The following is a 13994-nucleotide window of genomic DNA, read 5'->3' on the forward strand; positions in this document are numbered from 1 at the left end:
TCCCCCGCTCCCACTTTATAGCCAGGCTGTAAACGCCTCGCGGAGGTTTACTCACACTCAAACGGTTAATTAAGAAAACATTAAGGGTCCAGCTTAAACCAACAAAAGCCAAGCAGCTCCGAGAGTGTTCCCGCTTTCCACAGGGCGGCTGAGAGCCCCTTCCCCGCCCGGAGCCGCCGCCTCTGCACCGCTCTGGGTCAGGGCTGGGACTGCCCGAGCGCCCGAGCCCCGCACCCTTCCCTCCTCCTACGGGCTGGTGCTTCTCCTCTCATTCCCTCCCAGGGGGAATCGGCGCCCAAAGCCTCTCCTGCCTCTTCCCTCAGCCCAGACGGACCAAACGCAGCCGGGACTCGATTATTATTATTATTATTATTATTATTATTATTATTATTATTATTATTTGTAACCCTCTCCTCTCTGGCGGGAGGGTGTTCTGGGGTCTGTGCAAGAACAGCCGGGGCTGGGGATGTGGGGACTGTCCCCTCCTGTGCCCAGCCAGTCCTCAGCACCCCGAGCGGAGGACCAGGGCTTTTCTACCTGTCCGGGATAACGGGCTGGCTTTCCTCCCATCTCCCAGGAATGGAGCAACCATGAGCGACTCTGAGATCCTTTACTTCTCCTAGATCCTGCCTCTGCCTGCTCCTTATTATTTAACTGTCCCAGGGAAAAAATCCGCCGGTTTTTCTGTCTGTCCAGCCTTGGTGAAGGAAGCAGAATTAACACGGGGGAGAAGACGTGCGGAGCATTGGCAGAAAAGCGTGGTGCTTTTTCTTGTTGTTGTTTTAAGACATCAAAAAGGAAAGACAGAAAAGGATGGACACTACCTTCCAATACACTTTAGTTGGCTGGTGACAAAAACTCCGGGCATGCTCTGAATGCCTAATTACCCCCAACTGAAAATTCCCTATCTAATTTGATATTTGGTGCTCAGCAGAAGCTAGCCTTCGTAAATAATATACAAAGTAAGAAACCTAATCCAGCAGACTAGAATGTTTAATTCATCATTATGCGAGCTAATTGGAAGGTGATTATATGGTAATTGCTCATTAGTGGTGTATATTTATCGCTGTACCTTATGTCAAGGCCATGGGAATTGTGTAGAGTCTGTTCTCTCATTTCAAGGATCAGTTTCAGAAGCAGGAGCAAAGCGGGCGAGATCAAGTTCTTCCTGACGTCAGGTCCAGCCGTGGGCGATGGAGAGCGGCTCTATAAATGCTCTCCCGGAGCCCCCCGCAGCAGCCGGGGCTCCAGCCGGGCCGTGCGGGGCCATGGGGCTCCCGAGGCAGCGGGGCCGAGCGGCCCCAGGGCAGGGACCAGGAGAAAGAGAAGGATGAGAGAAGGCAGATCCTGCCTTCCCTGCTCCGGCCAGGGCAGGCACCTGCGGGGCGGGCTGAGCCCGCTGCGGGAGCGGTGCCCGCAGCATCCTCCCGGCCGTGCCTGGGCCGGGTCAAAGAGGGGACCGAGGGGACACCGGGGGCTTCCCTCACAACCGGCCGGTCTCCTTCCCTGCAACAGGCGCTAATTGCAAAAGGTCAATTAAAAGCCGGCGAGGGAAGGTGATTAATGGCCCTTTCGGTTTCAAGCGTGGGCCACGGGCTGGGCTTTTCCCGGCTGCGAGTGTCGCACCGGGAGAGAGGCTGGCGAGGAGAGAGGTTACGGCTCGGGGTCAGGAGGTTCTCTAAACTCCCGCTTCCCCCTCGCAGCGGGACCCTTTGGAGGAGTAAATCAATGGCTGTATTAGCTCCGAGCAGCTATCAGCCGCCGATGGACACGGGAGCAGGGGCTGGGAGAATCCTGCTCCATCAGGGAATCCGGCCCGAGCTGCTCTGCCTCTTTCCTACGGGCTACGCCGAGGCTGGGCGCTAATTAGAGGGGACCGCTAATTTCCGCCCAGCCCTCACAGGTAACAGCGCGATCCGCCCGAGGAGGAAGGCAAATAAACAGCCTTAAAACACAACAAAGAGAGGGCTCCAAAGGCCTCCGGCCTCCCCCCGGCCCAGTGGCAAAGACAGGGCTGCGTGGGCGCCGGTTTGCTCCGCGTGGGGAGCGCAAATCCCGCCGCTGGGGAAACGAGCCCGGCTGGGAGCCGCCGGCTTTGTCCGAAGGGAAAGGGTTAAAAAGGCAAGGCCGGAGGGGTCAGAGCCTGGCCGCCGAGCCAAAGCAGCGCTGCGGAGGGAGAGGATCCAGCGGCGGGGACCCCGGGCTCAGAGGGGCCGGGGGAGGCGCTGACCTTGGCCGACAGACGGAGCAAAGCCACGGAGGAGGAACGCACACAACCCTCCTTCCCTCAGCCCCGCTGCCGGGACCCTGCACGGGGCAGCGCTGCCAGGAGCGGCCGTGGGGTGCGGGGGGTCCCCGCCGCTCCCGCAGCCCCGGAGCCCCGCGTCCTCCGGAGGGACAGCCGCTCCCCGGCAGCCGTCCCCCAGCTTTCCTTCAAAAAAGCCGTAAAAATCCGCCCGAGCCTGCAATTCGCCACCCGAAATCCACGCTCCCTCCCCCTACCCCTCTCAGTTATTCAATATAAAATGTATTTTTGAACACCCGCTCGGATAGCATCTCGCCAATATTTATATTTCCACGTTGCCTGGCATCCACTGTCCCACATTAGACTCTGCCTCTCTCTCTCTCCCTCTCTCTAATCCTGCCACTTTAAATAGATGAATTAATAAAGCAAATGAGGGTCTAATAAGCTGACTGTCCTGCCTATTGAGGCAGGGGGAGAGAGACTAGAAAGTGCGCCAAATTTGTTTGCAGTGGATCAAGGCTAGCCGCCTTTGCTTCACTTTCTTTATCTTAATTCCGACTTGAAAAGATATAATTATCTAGTTTGAACAGAGCTGCTATCAAATCCTTCTCTAGGCAAGGCAGGGGAGAGCTGGAGTGGATTGCAGTGTTCTGAGCCGCTTGGTGCAGCCGGAGATAGGGAGTAATGAAGTTGTGGAGTCCTGAGATACAAAGGGCATTAACCTCATTAGCATGAAACCTTTTCTTCTAACCATTGTGGGACCCTTTCAGACTCCTAATCCCCCCTATTTCAAAGCTGGGTTTGTAATAAAGCTTTTAGGGTTTTTTTTTCAAAGCTAATGGCATTCTCTGAAGATTTTATTGCTGTTACGCTACATAGGACGCTTAATTTTTTCCCCCTCACTCCCTCTCTTCCCTCACGGTTAAAAAAAAAAAAAAAAAAAAAAAAAAAAAAAAAAAAAAAGAGGGGTGGGGAAGAAGTATATGGTTCCTGCAGAAATAAGCCTTTTATCAAGATGGGAAATAATTTCTAGAAAGGCCCAAGTCTGCTGTTCGGCCGCAACCCGTTGAATGTTTGCCCATTTGCCCGGGTTTGAAGTGGCGAGCGAGGCAGCTTGAGCGAGTTCGGGGGAAATGTGCGTCCTGCTTGGTTTCCAGATCTGCACCATCAGCTGTTCGAGGAGGCAAGAAACGCGACCAGAAGTTTACCTTGGGAATAGCTCTACTAAATAATTAGCCCAGGTTTAAATGGAAGGGACTGCATTGCGACATGCGTCCTAACCCTGACTGGGCCTCTCTCATATTTGTAGCACAAGTGAATGGAAAGTCACCGGGATTGTATAAGAAGAGATGCTAAAAAAAAAATAAATCGGATTTTTTTTAAAAAAATTAAATTTACATAGTACCCGATAGAGCCAACACGTGCACAGAATGTCTAATCTTAACTTTTCAAGGCAGTATGTTTAACAAAGCTCGTATTTTTGCGATGCATTGTAACTTCGCCTTATCACAGTGTAAAGGGTAGTCAGATTGTCCTAAATTATGTCCAACTAGCCCCCCTGGATCCACGGATTAAGAGATTAAAGGAGACCACTGGGCAATGCCTCCTCTTTCCCCTTCATATTCCTGGTATGATAATTGCCTAAACTGATTTGCACTTTCACAAAAGCTTGCAGGATTCTTTGTAGCTCGAACAGAGCAGACGAGGTTTCTCTATCAATGGAAATAAAACTGATTAATGCAGTCTATCAGGCTAAGGAGCAAATGAAGCATGAAAAAACAACTGTGTACCCCCAGAAAACCAGCTAGTTTCCTCAAGGACCCAGAGCAACCTTTTTTTTTTTCTTTTCCTTTTTTTTTTTTTTTTTTTTTTCCTTTCCCCCACGTCTTTAATGCCAGAGTTTTACTCGGTGCCCAGGATCGCTCCCTGAGAGCGGCAGCGAGAGCAGCAGCTGGGGCGCAGCCTCTGCTCACAGGACCTGCTCCTCATCGCACCGACCCGGACAGAGGAGAGAAAACATGGGGAAAAAGGGCCAAAAAACACCCCCAAATCCTCTCTCGTTAAATAAAACACGTGTTGTTGTTGTTTTTTTTTTGCCGAGGAAAGCTTCTCTCAGCGGAGCGCGGCTGCTGCCGGCCAATTTCACCATCAAGAACCGGTCAATACTTGAGTCTCTAACCAGGGAAGGGGCTGGGTTTCTCCTTGAGGTTTTTTGTTTTGGTTGGTTGGTTCTGTTTCGGGGGGTTTTAGGTATTTATATACAGCAAGTGCGCCTCTGCGGCTTATTTTTAGAGGTCTATTTGGCAGCCAGCGTATACATTAAGAAAATGCGCCCATGGCCGCAGGAATGCGCGGCGCGGCCGCGGGGGTTCAGCAGCTAAAAAACAAGGCGGTGTGGGGGGAAACCATCGGTTTCCGAGAAATTTGGGGGTGAAGGGGAAAAGATATTGCTTAAAAATTTTAGGGCATATTGATAAATCTTTATTGACAAAATATTGACAATGACATACTTCTTGGAAGTATATAGTGTGTTAGAATTCTAACAAATTAAACACAAAACACAAAATATTTACATTCTGGTATAGGAGACATGAAGGAAACATTTGTCACTTTTTTTTTTTTTTTTTTTTTTTTTTTTTTTTTTTTTTTTTTTTTTTAGTAGCTCTATGATCTCGGAATATTACAAGGTCAGTGCTTGAAAATTGACCCAATGAAAATGGCCATTAGGAAAAAAAAAAAAATCAATCCGCGATTTTAAGTCCCTTTTCTCTGGATCCTCCCAGCCTAGAAGGTGTCCCCACAGCCAAAACTGTCGCTGGGTTTGTGTTTTGTTAATTTAAAAAAAAAAATCATCATCCGGTTTTGAAATGGGGGATACAGTTGGGGGGGGGGCAGATAATTCCATTTGATTTTTTTTTTTCAGTAAAAGTTATGACCAACCCCAACCTCCCCCGCCCCCCCGCCTTTCCCTCCCGTCCCTCCCCTGCCCACCGTGTTTGTCCATCCGGAAGGAACACTATGCTTTGTTACTGCTACTTCATTTAGCTTTCACAAACACTTTGACGCCAGAAGTTATCATAAAATGTTTACAGACTGCACATTTCTCGTAAAATAAAATTAAAAAGCACACAGAACCTGTCTTAAAGGGAAAAAAATTACAATTCATTTTTGTCTTTAAGAACTGGAGTAATTTTTTTCCTTTTTTTTCTTTTTTTTTTCTCTCTTTTTTTTTTTTTTTTTTTTTTTTTTTCCCCAGACGGCTTTACACATGCAATTCAAGTTTCTGAAACAGGTGTGGGTTTGGGCTGCTTATGGAAATTTCTCTTTCAAAGACGGAAAAAACCGTGAAGTGCAAAATGTCCCGTAAGGTGTTAATTTTTCAGATTTGGTTGGGGGCTCTTTTTTTTTTTTCCTTTTTTTTTTTTTTTTTTTCTTCTATTTTTTTTTTTCTTTAAAGATTTTTTTTCTATATATTTTTAATTTTTTTTTCTTTTTTTGGTGTTTTTTTTTTTTTCTTTTTTTACGTTATGCTTTTAAAAGTGGACTGCGATAAACGGAATACCTGTCAATCACCTCGTCCCGGTGTTTTGGCTTTGATTGACAGATCCCCCTTTTGCCAGAGCGGCGCGGCAGTGCCACAGTTCGGAGCCCTCGCTGGCTGTCCCTCGCTCGCTCCCAGCTCCATCCCAGGCGGGAATCGCGGTGTTGATGAAGATCTCCGTGTCCTTCCCCGCACCGCCACGCCGCGGGGGTGGGGAGCCTTAACACTTCGGTGGTGGCTTTGCTGGCTTTTGAAAAAAGTCCCCAAAAAGTGCCAGTTTTTAATCGTCCGACGTGACGTCGATTTCCTCTGGACTGGCTTGTTTGGTGGCGATTCTCCACCGGTTAATGTGATGAGTCCCTTTTTTCTTCTGTTGTGAGTCTGAACCTTCCTCTTCCAACTTTTGCCGCTTGAACTTTGTCCGTCTGTTCTGAAACCATACTTTTACCTGCGGGAAGGAAAAGCACCGTCTGTTAATTCCCACGCCGGGCCGTGCAGGGATGCCCGCCCGCTGCTCTGCACCGGGAAGATGCTCCGTGTGCCACCGGGCCCGTGCTCTGTCCGCGGCGTGTCCCCAGTGCCCTGTTGTCACCCTGCCACCCAACCCTCCTGGGGAAAGGCACGGTCGGGCTGCCCCAAACAAACCCCAAAGCACCCAGACGGACAGGAGCGGGGCAGCCCCGCCGGGGGATGAGCATTTGGAGCTTCCGCGGGCGCGCAGCCCCGAGCAGAGCCAGGGAGCCCAGGCGTGGGGCTGTCCCGTGGGTTGTCACCTCGACAGCCTCGCCGCCAGGACAGGCTCCGGTTCCCCACGGCTTCTGCCCCGGGAGAGCTCCCACCTGCCCGGCGGAGCAAAGCAAAGACAGGGCCTCGTCCGTTCTGACAGCATGGGGCTGGGGGAGTGGACGCACGGGATTTTTTTTTTTTTTCCTCGCGGAAAAGCGAATAAAATGTACCAAAAAAAGCCCCGAGTAGAAAAAACATCCATCGCTCTCCGCGACATCTCCCCGGGACGCGCCGTCCAGGAGCGATCGCGGCGCGGTCAAACCGAGAAGTGGCATCGTAAATATCGCTCTGATTTTGTTCAGCGCCGCGTACATCTGACTGAACCATCCGGCAGCTGACTTCAGTGCTTTAATTACAGATAGTATTGATCTGGGAGCTATCTCCAGGGCTGGCCACACTCCTTGTAGCGTCCAAAGGTAAACTTTTTTTTTTTTTTTTAAAGCAGTTTAAACTCTGGTTCTGTCTGAAAGTGCCTGATAAAGGCCTCAGCAAGGGGGGGAAAGAGAACTGGAGCATTTTAATAAGCTGGTTAACACCGCTTCGCTGCTCTTCAGAACAGAGACCTGACTGGCCGGACACACATCTCTGCTGCATTTTCATATTCTCCAAAAGTCCCCCATTAAAAAGCTGAGCGGGGAACAAGGGGTGAGTTTAATTTGCTTTTAGTTTGCTAATTGAAGGGGAGGACGGTTCATTTCTGCACGCTGATCTCCCAAAAGGGAGCTCATTTGTAGGGGACTGGGGGTTTGACATCCGGACAAAAGACCCCAACCAGCTTCGGAATCAAGCAGCACAAAGACCACCTTAAATACAGCTTCCAGTAGAAATAAGCCTGTGACCGGTCCCTTGTTCGAGGAACCTCATGAAAGTGGCGATCCCTTTTTATTGTTTTGTTAGGGAGACATTTTAAACAAAGCTCCAACCTCTTTATTGCTTTCCCCACGAAAAGGAGTTAAGGAAAAAGAAAAAAAAAAAAAAAAAAAAAGTGTTACAACTTAATCCTCCCGGAGAACGCTGTGTTTACTGGGAACTTTGAACTAGGCTGCGGCTGGGTATTTTGGCTTTTTTTTTTTTTTTTTTTTTTTCTTTCTTGCCTTTTTTTTTTTTTTTTTTTTTTTTTTTTTTTTTAGTACAGTGCCACATACTGTAGCAGAGACAATCCCCATCTGGAACCCTCTCTCCATGCGTCCCATGGAAGAGCACAAAACAAAACCCCGACACAACAACAACAACAACAAACAACCACCAATCCTCCAAACTCCTGCCTTTCTTCCGGCAGGGAGAAAAACGCGTGGAAAACGCCCTCGCAGCGGGCCCGGTCCCGGGCAGTCGGGGAGAGCCTGTGCCCGCCCCTGCCGCTGCTTTTGGCCCGTTCTGTGCCGGCCCCGGTTCCTGCCGAGAGCCTCGGGCCGGCACCAGCGCGGCAGAACCATCGCAGAGCGTCCCGTCCCGCCGGAGAGACAGAAAGAGTCTCCGGTGCGGTTCTGGCCTGCAGCCAGGTGGGGGGAGAGGGGAGGATGGAAGGGGTAAAGGATGGGATTCCTTGTGAATAATTTCTCTGCTTTTATTTTTCATCTTTCTGCCCTTCTGAACCAGCTCGTCACATCCCCTCTGCCGGCTAGAAACGAGCGAAAATTCATGCGAGGAACTGTGTTTCTGCTGTAGGGTCTTAAAGGGGAGGTTCTTCCCCTTGTCATTGCGTTTGTTTTGGTGGTTTTTACTCCTGACATCGAACTCCTTCTTGAGGATCAGACCAGTCCCGCAGCAAAACGCTCGGGGCCGCAGATCGCGGCTCTGGCCGCTGGGGCCGGGCTCCAGCCGGGGCCGCCCCGGGGACCCCAAACCTCGCCCACGCCCGGCCGAGGCACCGCGACCCCCGGCACGAGCCGCGAAATCCCGAACGGGAAAAGGATTTTCCGACGCTCAGACCAGGGGAAATCCCTCTCTCCACTCCGGTTCGGGAGTGGAGGCCTAAACAGCCCTAGAATTTGCCCTTATCACGGCCCGAATCTCGGCCCGGCCGGGTGGGTTTTCCGAAGGAGATGCCGGTACTTTCGCTTTCCCAAGTGCCCGTTCCCTGCTTCCCCCTCACCTGAGTTTCCGTGAGGCTGAGGCTGTGTGCCAGCTGTTTTCTCTCCGCTCCTACTACATAATGATTCTTTTCAAAGGCATGTTCCAGTCTCAGTAATTGGGATGGGGAGAAAGCTGTACGGATCCGTTTGGGTTTCCTGGCCAGTGCATTGTGCAATAGGAAGCTCTCCGGGCTGGTTTCATTCCCTGGGAAACAGGGTAAAACAGATTAGTAAAACACCTTCCCCAATTGTACTCGACAGCACTTTTTAGCTCAAACATTTTTGTCTCCCACCATTACCCTCAGGATAAATCCAACTACAGTCTCTTTTTTAATTCTGCAGCTCCTTTTTTGTATTGAATTTTTCTTTGTTCAATACGTAAAGGGGAAGGATAAATAAGCAGGGGGAGGAGAGGACCGGTGGAAATTAAAATGCTAAAACACAATCTGGGGAGTACCACAGAAAAGAAAAAAAAGAAGAAAAAAATGAATTGGCCAGAACACTGCTGCGGTGTCTGCGGCTACACCTCACAGCTGCCCCCCTTCTCCTCGACCATTGGAGTTTCTTGTCTTTCCCTGTTTGTTTGTTGTTTCCCTTCGCGGCCAGCTGGGCAGCGGCTCTCGAGGAGCCCTGGCCGAGCCCCGTGAGTCTCCCTGGCCGCCCACCGGGCTCCGAGAGCCGCCCGCCTGCTCCCCCGGCCTGCCTCGGCTTCTCTCTCCCGAAACTTCGGCCGGAGCCTTTCTCCCTCCTCTTCCCTCCGTTCTACCGCTGCTCTGGCCGCAGCGGGGCTGCCACCGCCGCCTTCCCGGCCCCCTGACCCTCCCCGCTGCCTCGGCCGTGCTGGGAACCACCGTGGAAATAAAGAACCAAACTCCGAGGAGGCCACAGAGCTGCCATCCCATCCCATCCCATCCCATCCCATCCTATCCCACTCCATCCCATCCCATTCCTGCCGGCCTGCATTGGAACGGGGGGTGGTAAACCGGGGCTTTTCGGTGGGCATTTCTCTGCGGGTGCCCCTGTGCCGCTTCTCCGGGCTCGTCCTTCCAAGGTGGAAGCGGCAGCGAGGGGCTCTCCCCGTGAGTGCTTTAAAAATCGTTGGAGGAGGAGGGTGTGTTTGAAATCAGGCTGTGGCTCAACACCAGGACATTTCCGCCTTTCATCTACCCCTCGTTACCAATCGCCTGGTGCCTGCGACAAATAATTTGGTGAGCGAAACCTGTAATTTTGTTCTGAAAGGGTAATAATCCATTTTGTGTCTCAGACCGCCTGGCTTCGGAGAGAGTGGCTGCCTTTCCAACCCGGCTGCAGCGGCCCGGCTGTGGAAGGCCGGGGAAAAGGCAACATGCAGGTGGTTTGTTTTCGTTCCCAATTAATAAATAAAAATATAAAGAGGAAAAAAGGGCAGATAGATCCCTGCGAACGGAGGCTGATTTTTCTGTTTGTTTGTTTGCTCATAATGAGAGTGGCAGAAGCTGGACGGGAGAAATCGTCTCACCCTTCGGAGAAGACGGCGCCGGTTACAAAGGGTTAAACAAGGGGGGTTTTATTGATTGTCCGCCATTGGATTCGGTTATTTCCCTTCAGCTGGTTATTAATGGCTTGGCATTCGGAGCCCCTCGCTGACCGCACGGTCGGGATCGCCCTTCCCCGGCTGTCCTTCGCAGCCCCATCTCCCCGCGCTGCTCCGGCGCTGGGATTAATTCCCCTCACACACTCCCCTCCTCCTTTCTCTGAGGTTCGCTTCGTTTCTTCCCCTCGAACAAGAGCAGCGGCCGGACTTGGGGCGGCGGCGGCGGGGGCTTCCAGCGGCCCCGCAGCTCGGCCCCGGCAGCGGGCGGGCACCGCCGCCTTCCCGGGGAACCTCAGCCTCAGCACCGCTCCATTCCCCGCTCTGAGCCGCCGCTTCCTGCGGGGGCTCCTCTCTAGCTCTTACCACACCGGAACAACAACAACAAAAAATAAAATAAATCCACCTTTTCGTCTGCTTTTAATGGGGGCAGAAAGCTGACGAAGTCCCAGCCGGCCTTGCCTTCCCGCTTGTCCCCCTCTTCCCGGGAAACCAAAACAATCCGGGAAAAGCAGCAAAACAAAACCAAGCCCAAGCCCCTCGGCTCTGACAGCTCTTCCAAGTTTGGCGGAGGGGGAGACGGGGACAAAAGACCCCGGGCCCGGCCGAGCCGAGCCTTCCGCTCCGGGCAGGGGCCGCCCGCCCACCCGCCGTCCCCCGCCATCCGCACGGAGGGAGGATGCAGGGCTGCATCGGAAGGAGGAGAAAAGTTGCACGTACCTTGGAACCTGTGGCCCAGATACCGGTAACGGTGTATTAGCCACGGGTAGAAGGTGGAGGGGTCCCTTTGCTGCGAGGCGAAGAGCGGGTGCGTGGAGTGCGAAGCAGGCAGCGGGTGGGCGGCCAGGGCGTGAGGAGGGGGCACGGGATGGACCGGCACGGCCGGGTTCGGCGGGTGGGAGACGGCCTCTGCAAAGACCAAGTCCGGGTTGGAGTAGACCCCCCTGCCAGTGGAGTGGAAGCCGTTGAGAAAAGGGTTCATCGGGCTGGAATTGGCATAGCTGAGCGCCGCCGGCCGGATAGGATCCTCGGAGCGAGACGCGGGCAAGGGGCTGTCTTTGGCCACCAGCGACTCGATGGTGAAACACCGCTTGGGTGTGGGCTGAAACATGCTGCCGCGACGAGAGTCCCCGACCCAATCTCTGCCCGTCTCTCTCTGGTGCGCGGGAGACGATCCGGGGAAGTTTGCAGCAGGGAGTGACTTGAGGAGGGATAGATACACACATAAATAGACAGGGGCTGGAGGAAAAGGAGGCAGCGGCAGCCAGCGGTACCCAAAAGGGAGACACACACACACGCACCGAGCACACACTCACTCACACACACACACACAAAAAAAAAGTTGCTGGGAGAAGTTTCCCTCCTGCAAGGAAAAGGCGGTCGCGCCCCCCCCCCTCCCCCCCTAAGTCCAAAGACAATCCATGGATGTGATCGGCCCCTTCACAAGTTGTGCAAACGATTTGTTAGTTCATGAGCCTAATTAGTGCTGGGATCACATAAACAGCTTCCTCTGAAGCCTGGTAAATGGCTTGATGATTGGTCGCTATTACTCGCCTTGAGGTTGAAGGGGGAGACTCTTTAAAGTGCGTCAGAGGGGAGGCGAGCGCCGGGCAGCGCCATCGGGAGGGATGGAGCCGCGGATCGGAGTGCGGCGGGAGCGCGCCCGCCAGCGCGGGGGGAGCGCGCCGCTGCCGCCCCCGCCCCGCCGCCGCCCCCGCGCCCGGCCCCGCTCCGCTCCGCGCCCCTCCGCAGCCGCGCTGCCCTCCCTCCCCGCCGCCGCTCCGAGACCAAGGTAGGCGGACGGGGGACGGGGGTGGGGGGCTCGGCGGGACAGGAGATGGGGGGGCTGCATCCCCTCGGATGGGGGCAGGGGGGAGTCGGGCTGCTGGGCCAGCTCGACAACCCTGTCCCTGCCACCTCTCGGGTACTCTCGGCCCGGCGAGGTTACCTTGATCGGCCCCTGGGCGTCAGGGAGAGATGCCCCGCTCGGGAAAGATTTCGTGCCGGTGAGAGAACGGGTCGTCTTCCTTCTCGGAACTTATTTATTTCCCCTTGGCTCCTCCGCGCTGCCCGCACCGCGCGGCGCGGAGCACAAAGCGCAGGGCGGCCGCATCGTGCAGAGCTGGGACACGCCGGGCTCTCGCAGACGGGACAGGGGATCGAGTCTCCGGTTCCAGCCTTGTCCGTATTTTCGCGTTTACCTTTGGGTCCGGAGATGATTTTAGGGCTGAGTTCTCCTCCTCCCATTGGCTGGAGCAGCAGAATAATTATGATCACATCCTAATACTCTTGGCTGGTGCTTACTGTTTATTGGTAGTTAAGGATCTATTATCTATTCATCAGCCTCCCATTTTTGCCAATTACATTCTTCTAAAGTGAAGTACCAGCAGGTATTTTGCACATTTACAATTAATGATAAAAAAATCTGGCGTACTTTAAATCTATTACGCCGCTGTGTAATTTATCTTAAAGATGCGGAATTGCTAATGTAAATTAATGTTTCTGTTGAACCAAGGGATGGGGGGAGTCTTAAAACCAGTCTAGCGTTTCTTTCCTTCCCTCCTGGACTTTGTTTTCTATTTTCTTTCCACTTTATACACCAAAAATCCGTTACTTCGCTGCATTAAATTATGCTAAAAAACAACTCGCCGTCTACATGGTTGTTTCCAGTAAAGGGCGAGGTGAATTCTATTCTCCTTTCCCATTCTGTGCTAAAAGCATCTATTCCCAGCTTGCCGATATTTTTAACACAATACCAAATCGACGGGCTAAATATAAGTGACAAAACATTGTTGGGCACGCAAAGATGCCGCCGTTCTAGCGCCTTTGTTCGAGGCCGTGTTTCCCTTTGTGTACCCCGGGCTGTGTGCACTTTGTGGAGGGAGAAGTTCACTTTCTGTAGGAAATGTAAATCTGATCTCCAGGCGTGGGGCGGCTGCACGTATAGACATCCACAGCCACACGTGCGTGCCAGCGCAGAGCAGAGTGAGCTTTACACGGCAGAACTCTAGTCTTTGGGCAGATTTTGGTGCGAGGTGCCGTGCTCCCAGGTCTCACACGTTTGGGAAAACCTTTCCTGCCTGAAGACACCGGAGTGCAGAGCTCCGGCCCCGCTGAGCTGAGAGAACCGAGCAAGGGAGAGAAGGATTTCCCTTCGGCCCCACTCGTGTCCCTCGCTTGTATCTTAACTTTTTAAGTCCCCTCACCCCTTCTCCGTGCAACTTTTTTTCCCCTCACGAGGCGATCATTATGCCTCTTCTCGAAAAGACCTGGGGTTTTAGACACGAGCAATGATGAGAAAGTGCCCTAAATAAGGACGGGTGTTTGATGTGCTGATTTCGACTGAGGTTTTGGTTCCAGAGCACTGAAAATGAAAAAGAAAAAAAAAAAAAAAAAAAAAAAAAAAATAAAAAAAAAAAAACAAAAAAAAAAAAAGAGAGAGAGAGAGAAAGAAACTTCTCCTTCTCCTAGGAAGAACAGTGTTCTGCATCTGCGTATTTACTCTTCTCCGGGACTGAAGAATGAATATGAATTGGAAAAACTTCAACTCCTTTTTTCCCCCCTCCTTTCCAGACATCCTGACATAATCACGGGGCTCCTTTGAAAACTGCATCGAGTAATTTAGCACTTGGGGAGGGAGGAATTATATCCGTTTGAAAAGAAAGCTCACACACGCAGAACCTCCAAAACGATCGATAAATTTCCCTCGACCTTCTTTACCGCCGGGGAAATATCCTCTAGCCTAAATTCCCTCTCCGGAGTGGGGTCCCGTTGTTTTGG

At 52.3% G+C, this 13994-nt stretch overlaps 1 protein-coding gene and 1 long non-coding RNA gene across 4 annotated transcripts in view; both read right to left on the bottom strand.

Moving 5' to 3' along the window:
• The window catches only part of LOC136363998 (uncharacterized), a 62280-nt gene extending 48616 nt beyond the window's left edge, over positions 1–13664 (bottom strand). The window contains exon 1 of the long non-coding RNA XR_010744094.1: positions 13580–13664. This is a non-coding gene — a long non-coding RNA (uncharacterized lncRNA). The remainder of the gene's footprint in view (positions 1–13579) is intronic.
• EMX2 (empty spiracles homeobox 2) lies at positions 6056–12398 on the bottom strand. 3 transcript variants are annotated; one of them, XM_066323510.1, is made up of 4 exons: positions 12163–12398; positions 10935–11415; positions 8665–8849; positions 6056–6234 (listed from the first exon to the last, which is right to left on the bottom strand). In XM_066323510.1, the coding sequence occupies exons 2-4, from the start codon at positions 11323–11325 to the stop codon at positions 6067–6069; spliced, it is 744 nt and encodes a 247-aa protein (XP_066179607.1). In that variant the 5' UTR covers positions 11326–11415; positions 12163–12398; the 3' UTR covers positions 6056–6066. The 3 variants fall into 3 exon arrangements, with proteins under 3 accessions (XP_066179607.1, XP_066179606.1, XP_066179608.1); XM_066323509.1 differs by lacking the exon at positions 12163–12398 and having other exon boundaries at positions 10935–11549; XM_066323511.1 differs by lacking the exons at positions 8665–8849; positions 12163–12398 and having other exon boundaries at positions 10935–11549.
• Positions 13665–13994: the final 330 nt, after the last annotated feature.

The sequence above is a fragment of the Sylvia atricapilla genome, chromosome 8, assembly GCF_009819655.1.
Source record: "Sylvia atricapilla isolate bSylAtr1 chromosome 8, bSylAtr1.pri, whole genome shotgun sequence".
Classification (NCBI taxonomy): domain Eukaryota; kingdom Metazoa; phylum Chordata; class Aves; order Passeriformes; family Sylviidae; genus Sylvia; species Sylvia atricapilla.

Coding starts and splice junctions, on each gene's coding strand:
- EMX2 (XM_066323510.1), bottom strand. CDS start 11,325: ATGTTTCAGCCCACACCCAAGCGGTGTTTCACCATCGAGTCGCTGGTG. Junction 8,850..10,934: donor TCTGGGCCACAGGTTCCAAG/GTACGTGCAACT, acceptor CCTGTTTCCCAG/GGAATGAAACCAGCCCGGAG. Junction 6,235..8,664: donor TCAGCCTCACGGAAACTCAG/GTGAGGGGGAAG, acceptor TCCTTCCCGCAG/GTAAAAGTATGGTTTCAGAA.